The 7133-nt window shown below is 49.9% G+C and overlaps 1 protein-coding gene across 9 annotated transcripts in view; it reads left to right on the top strand.

Annotated features, from left to right (window-relative positions):
- The first annotated feature begins 4954 nt into the window (after window positions 1-4954).
- Window positions 4955-7133, top strand: part of IGSF9B (immunoglobulin superfamily member 9B) — a 58457-nt gene continuing 56278 nt past the window's right edge. For 5 of the 9 annotated variants that reach the window (XR_007121009.1, XR_007121008.1, XR_007121010.1 and 2 more), the window contains exon 1: window positions 4956-5245. Coding sequence is in view for 6 of the 9 variants with exons in the window: in XM_047692175.1 (XP_047548131.1) it covers window positions 5182-5245 (64 nt within the window). In the remaining 3 variants the exon portion in view is untranslated. Of the gene's footprint in view, window positions 5246-7133 lie in introns of all 9 variants that reach the window. The other 4 variants (XM_047692170.1, XM_047692174.1, XM_047692173.1 and 1 more) reach the window with 2 other exon arrangements.

Below are 7133 nucleotides of genomic sequence, written 5' to 3'. Positions count from 1 at the left end.
GTTCTGTGGACAAATTGGATGCAAAGCAGAGACCCTCTTTTCTTCATTCTTAAACTAAGTTATAGAAATATGAAGCACGCCTTCTTTGAGATTGTTCAGAGCTGTCCTAGAAAGCCAAGAAGAAAGTAGTTGGTATGGCTGAGAGGGATATCTATCTGGTTTTCCGATAAACTTATCTTAAATTGTGGACCCACTTTCTTTCTTGGGCAAGAACTTGTTCCCCTGTCAGCCAGACAGGAAATGAATATAGTGTGGCTCAAATGCCAGGAACAGGTAAGTGTGCACACATATATGACCAAAGCAGTTTGTGGGAGAGTGTCATCTCCTACCCACTCACTGGTGTACTCTATCTATCATAGACACATGATGGCTAGGGTACAGTTAAGCAATGTCATACTGTACCTCTGTAGTGGTTAGGGTTCTGACACCCTCTCTTCGCATGCTTGGAGATTCATCTGGATGAAATATCATAAGATGATCCTATGGTGATCAGAATAAGTGTATTAAGCCAGAAAGGACTAGATGTGTCTCTGTGCTGGTCACCTCCACCTAACCAAGATATGGCTCTTAGGGGAATCGAGAGCAGAATAGGGAACATTGGATCCTCTGAAAAATTTGAGTCACAATTCAGTTTGAGTTTTATTAAGACAGAGTCTTCAGGAATTTATTTTTGGAGAGGGAAAAGTAGATTGCTAGAGTAGTTACTTATGTCTGGAAAAACAATATATGACCAGAGGCCAGCTGCCCAAGAAAAGAGCAGGGATCCGGGAGAGAAATAAGCCGAGCAGGGTGCCTGTAAGATTCTGTGAACATTTTGAGCCTAGATGGAAAATTTTTATGATAAGAAGTTTTGAAAATCCTGTAAAGCTTTTCTCTACTTCTCCTGTATCAGATCTTAAGATTAGATATTTATATTTTGGAAATCCAATTTCCTTTGTTTATTTTCTTCTCTCCTTCCAAGTTCTTTTAAAACATGCTGACTGGTCCCTGGTGTATTAAGAGAGGAGGTGAGAGGATTTGCTTCACACATGGGTTAGACTTTTATAAGGGTCAAGCATACATCCTTCTGTGCCTGGGACTTGTGGCAGCAGCTTGAATTGAAGTGAGAAAATCCTAAGATCTAGATGATGTTTGCAAACCCTTTCTTTTTAGGGATTTTTCTCTAAAGTTTATTTTTTTTTCAAGTTTGGAGATTATTTTTGTGGTAGAGCATATCATACCCGAGTGGCTGCAACATTCCCTCCCATCCCATGAGCCCTCCTTACAATGGAACATGGACACTGCTGCTGTAGGAACCTACATCCTCTGCCTTGAAATTGAGGCAGAGTTTTGACTCTTGCAGAACTCAGGCTAAGCCTCTTCTAAAGCTAGGACATAAGGGTAATATATCTTCCATTTGGTTCTATTAGGATGCCAGCTTTTGGAACCCAGCCTCCATGTTGTGAGGAAGCCCAAGCAGCCTGTGGAGAAGCCCATATGGAGAAAACTACAGTTCTGTCTACAGCTTCGGCTAACAGCCAGCATCAACTTGTTAGCCATGTAAGTGAGCCATCTTGAAATACAACCTTCGTCCCCTAGTTGGTCAGATATCATATGAAGTAAACAAGAGCTGCAGCCACCAAGCTCTGTCTCAATGGCAGATGTTTAGCAAATCGATGACTCTTGTTGTTTTCGGTCACTACATTTTGGTATGGTTTTTAGAAGGCAAGATAACTGATATGGTTCCTTAGTTATATAAACCCTAAACATGGTTTCTGGAGCTTATTTTGGGTAAGTTGGTTTGACTTAGAGCTGCCTCTCTTTCTCACAAGCAGCTGTCCCAACAAGTGTTCTAACCTAGATTCTACAGAGATGTCTAGATCTGCTGAGGAAGCTAGGTGGTGACAGGTGAGTGGGCTGTTGTCTTTGAGTCCTATTTGCTCAGTGGATATGAAGAGGGAGTAAGGATGGTGTCCTCTTCTCCTAGGTTTGAAGCTTCTGTCAGCTCAAGGCCTATGGAGATGTGGAGGTAGGTGACCAGATGTGGTTTTTCATGGAGTAACTGATAAGACTAGCATTTTGTATTTCCAAAAAGAAGAAGGGATGTCATATACCCCTCCTTGACATACATACACTCTGTTTATTAGTGTCATTAATGATTAATCAGGTACACTCCCATGAGCAGCTCCTATTCTTCCCTAATGTCCCTCTTGGACAGCTGGGGTCCATGCTCATCTTGAATACTCCACTGGATGTGTCCATGCCAGGGAGGGTCTGCCATCCTTAAGCGTCCAGAAATTAGCCATATGCCAAGAAGTGAAGGTTTAATCAGACTGAGTCCTCACTGTAACCTGAAATAGTCTAGCTCTTTTGAGCTCATGTGAAACCAAATTGAGGCATGTCTGATGATGATGATGATGATGATGATGATGACAGTGATGATGCTAACTTTTCCCTTTGTACCTCAATTTTCTTCCCTTTTCTCTCTGTCTTCACTTTCTTGTTCCTCTTCATCTCCAATAGTCTTATTCAGAAGAAATTTAGTCTTGGGGTGTCTGAGTGGTCAGTCGGCTGAGCATCTGACTCTTGGTTTCAGCTCAGGTCATGATATCAGAGTTGTGGGAGGGAGTCCCAGGCCTGGCTCTGCGCTCAGTGCAGAGTCAGCTTCAGATTCTTTCTCCCCTTTCTCTGCCCCTCCCTGCTTGTGCTCGCTCTCTCTCTCTCTCTCTCAAATGAGTAAATAAAAATCTTTTAAAAAATTAAAAAGGTAGAAATGTAGTCACTTTTTTAGAAAGTTCCTTTGTAGTTCTTCCCAACGCAATTCATGCTTTTAAGCTTTTTATGTTTTTGTTTTTGTTTTTGTTTTTTTCTGCTGCCAACTTGACAGAGTTTTAATTCTCTAGCAGAAACCTCCACACTGAGTAGGACAAAGCAGATGGCAAAGCAGCAGATACAATCAGGACGGATGGCAAGAGTGGCTCCATCTTTTTCTTTAACTCTGCAGGTCATTGGAAGAACATTTTCCTGAGTATAGATGATTCCCACTCCTCTGCCTTCTTTATGGAGCTGGGACTAGCCCTTGGGAATCCAGCATTTCTCTCTACGCCAGTTACTTGCTTAGAGGTTTTGGAAGGAAAGTATTCAGTTATCACTACTGCTGCAAATGGATCCCTGTAAGGCTTTACAGACCTGGAACCCTGGGAAAGTATGTGTATGTGTGTTTAGATATATGTTGAGGATGAAATTGTCATTCTTGGGTAAGCTAGCTGGAAATTAGCCTGTCAATGGGGGGTCAGAGCTTCTAATCCACTTCATATTCCCAAGAAAGGCATTGAGGCAGACAAAGGGAGCCTAGAGCAAAGACTCATGGAGAGATGTCCTCAGTGTTATGCTCTCGAGTGTGTTTGCATGACTGGAGGGGGTGGGTAGGTTGGGATGTTCTGGTTCTCCAGGTTACATCCAGATGCTAAAACCTTATCAATGGGTCTGCTACTCTGCTAGGGGTCCCAATTTTTCATCTCCTGGCTGGCTGTGAACTGAAAAGGCTCAGGTTTCAGGGAAGGCTGTTCCTCCAGCAGTCAAGGCCAGTTTTGATGTGTGGCCATGTTGTGTGGGGATGTGTTTTCCCAGAAGTAAGTCTCCTTCTTGTTCTTTTAGGAGCTTCATGTCCTAGAGCCAGTGCTTTGTGGTCAATGAGTGCTTTGAGAGGGTGAAATTCCTGAGCTCTCCTTTGCTGCCCCTACGTCTTCCTTCCTTGGCCCATAGCCCATCCTAGGGAACTGTGCCACTCTCACATTGCTTTCACTCCTTGAAAGAACAAACATCTTCTCTGCAGCCTCAGAACACTGGTGTGAGGTGATTGTTTATAGTAGATGTTTCCATGACACTCATTTATTTCTTCTGCAGATACAACTGTGTTGGGGGAGGGGATGAGAGGTTAGAGTAGAAAGACTGAGAAATATGGGAACCCTCCAGTTGCCTCATCTATCTTCCTCTGTAGGAATAAGTCCATCTGGCCTTTTCCCTGGGTCCCTCCATCCCAAACCCTTAAACTGTTTCACAAATCCATCTTGCCTTCCTGATGCTGAGATGAGACTAGGTTCCCAGATATGTGGGAAGGGGAGGGATTTTGTGCATGAAGAGGCAGGCTTTTTTTAAGAGAAGAAAAAAAACAACAACAAACTTTTATTGCTAAGAAATAGAGACTTAGTAATGAGCAACGGTGACCTGCACTGGGGGTGGCAGTATGTGTGTATGAACTTGTGTTCCTGAGGAGGGGGGTCTCTGACACTCCCTCAGCTGGGCCAAATGGCTCATTCTAAATTGGAGCGACTTTTGGAGGTCATTTTAGTCATCCCCCTGCCTTCAGGCCGGATGGAGTTTGACTTAACATCACGTTTGGGTTGAAGGGGGTGTATTGCGGAGGGAAGAATATCCGTGTGTGGAAAGGAGTGGGGGAGTGTATCCCGTGACCTCTTTGAAAAGATCTCCAGCGAAGGACGTTCCCTAGCTTTCCCAGGCTGCCTGTTCCTGGGTTTCCCCATCATTGAATCAGCATCATTCTCCAGGGAACAGCTTTTTGCTGGTTAAAAACCGGATGTTGGGTTTCCTGGGTGGGCGGGGGCGACGTCCCCTCGGGCTTGTTTGGGGGTAATTGAGATTCCCGGGGTCCCGTTTGCAAGCCCGAGAAGCTACCATTCCGTTCACCAGAAACTTGCCATGCAGTGTGAGCAGAGAACAGAGCAGAGCGGAGACGCTACAACGCCTTCTCCCTGGCAATGCGCATGATTCTGCGGCTCTGTGCTCGCCACACTTCAACGCACCTTGAAATGGGCTCGCCTCCTTCGCGCCGCGACGGACAGACATTCGAGCCAATCAGCCCCCAGGCCTGCGAGCAGTGTCCAATGGGAGGACGGCGGGGGCGGTCCCGGAGGCCCGGCCTGGCTAGGGTTCACCGTGGAGCTGGCTGCGCTCTGCCTGGGCTAGTAGTGCAGGTGCCGCTGCGCCGGGGCCGGGGAGGCTGCGCGCCGAGCCGAGTGGAGCCGGGGAGGGATGGAGAGCGGGCCGCCCGGGCTGCAGGAGCACCGGCGCGGGGCGTAGGCGGGCGCGAGCGGGCGTGAGCGTAGCTCGGGCGCGAGAAGTGTGCGGGCGCAGGAGCACTTTGCGATAGGATGAGGTTCTTGGCTGGCGCGCGGTAGTACTATGATTTGGTATGTGGCCACTTTGATAGCAAGTGTGATCAGCACCCGAGGTCTTGCGGCTCAAGGTGAGTTGAAGTGCAGCGCCCCTCCTCTGGCCCTCCACGGCGCTTTCAGCCCCTTCTTTCTCGCTTGGGGCTCCCCGGCCCGGCCGAGCGCTGCGCCTTTCCGCGGGCGAGGCTCCTGTTCCAGCGAGGCGCGCTCCGGGGCACTGCCAGGAAGGGCTGGGGGCCGCGGGCCGGAGGGGCCGGGCGGGTAAGGGGCCCGAGTCCATACGCTGCCGGGAACTCGGGTAAAGATCTTAGGATTCGGGTCGACTTCGCCCACCTTCAGCCCCAGGACTTCATACCAGTGTGCCAAGACAGGTGCTCTTTGCCGGAGCAGCAGCCTCTTCTAGCGCTGGGGAGTCGGCGGCTTTCCTAACTCTGGCTGCCGGGGAGTTTGCGCGTCTTTGGGTAGGCTGCAGCACGCTCAAGCCCCGCGCAGCGCCACCGCTCCGCAGACGAGCCCTTGCAGGGAGGCGCGACCCAAAGCCTTGGGACTCTTGGCACCCACCGCTAGCTAAACGGACAGGTTTCTGGGCCCCGCGGGCGTCCCCCGCTCCAGCTCACACCCCTTCCGATCACACATCTGGCAGCTGGGAGTTGGATCCCCCTCGCTGGGCATGGGGCGCACGGAGCCAGGAGAGGGAAGAGCTGGTTAAGCGCTTGAGTCCCTCCGCCGGCTCGGGGAAGGAGTGTTCGCTTTTCCCTACCCCTGCCAGGTGTCCCCGCCTGTCTTAGCCACACCTGGGCCCGGGCCAGGCAAAAGTTCCCTGGGAGCGGGCCGCAGCCCGGCAGACCCTACGCCGCCGTTCCCCTCTGTGAGGCAGAACTGGCTGGGGGTGAGGACGGCGGACTAGGGGTCCCCTCTGCTCCATCTCCTAGTGGAGGGAGGTTTTCCTTTTTCTGATTTTCCCTTTCTGAGCTGGGGGATGAGACAAGACGCAAGCCATCGAGTTGGGTGATGCGTGCGTGAGCGCGCGCGCTTTTGCTTTGGAGACGGGCAAAGCGACCTACGAGCCTCTGGGTGGCACCCCAGGCTCTCGGCCCTTGTATGGAAGTAGGAGACAGCCTGAGGGTGCTAGGACTCTGAGCTCACTGTTTTCAGCACGCAGACACGACCCAGCTGCGGGCAAGTTCACGAAGCCGGCAGGAGTGGAGAGCCGGGAGACAACCGATTGTTGGGTGGTAATCAGCTGGGAGGACCCCGCGAAGAGAAAACCCGCTCCCAGCCGCCCTAGGGCAGAGGGGGTCGCAGGAGGCGCCTTTTACAGCCAGGGTTCTCTACTTCTCTTGGTATGTGTAGGGGGAGTGATTTGAAAAAGTTTCTAGAACGGAATGTCTTCCAAGCTATTTGAGGAAGGGAGTGAGTCTAAAAACCGAAGCAGAGGAGGGCGAAAGGAAGGGTGATTTTGTTAAATGGTATGTTGACTTGGGTGGTTTAAAAACTCCATTTGTCAGGTGGGAACACTGAGGCTAGGGAGATTCAGAAGCTTATGGAGTTGGGGTGGGGGTAGGGTGGGTCCAGTTGTGTATGAGAATCTGCCCTTAGCCTCAGCCTCCTCCTTTCCCCTATGTTCTTGTAGTCTTCCAGTGCCCTCGTCCTCCTCCCCTCCAGTTTTTGGTACATTCCTGCTATGGGACTGTCGCTGAAAGCACAAAAGGAGCTGCTGGGATCTTTGAATAAAAAAGAGACACTGAAAGGAGGCTCTGAAATAGCCTCCACCCTGAGAAGTCAGGGTGAGGGTAATGGACTTTGTGCAAGTTTAAATACAGAATAAAAGCAAATGGGTTTATATTACAGCAACACACAGAATGGCCAGACAGAAGGAAGGACTTCCCAGCATGGAAGGTTGTTGGGCATGAAGGTTATACCCTCTTTCTGGGTGTGGAGAGGTCCTTCTGTCCGGGATGG

This window comes from Lutra lutra, chromosome 10, assembly GCF_902655055.1.
Source record: "Lutra lutra chromosome 10, mLutLut1.2, whole genome shotgun sequence".
Taxonomy (NCBI): Eukaryota; Metazoa; Chordata; class Mammalia; order Carnivora; family Mustelidae; genus Lutra; species Lutra lutra.
Note: the sequence above shows the minus strand (reverse complement) of the source record. Positions and strands in the feature narration are given on the sequence as shown.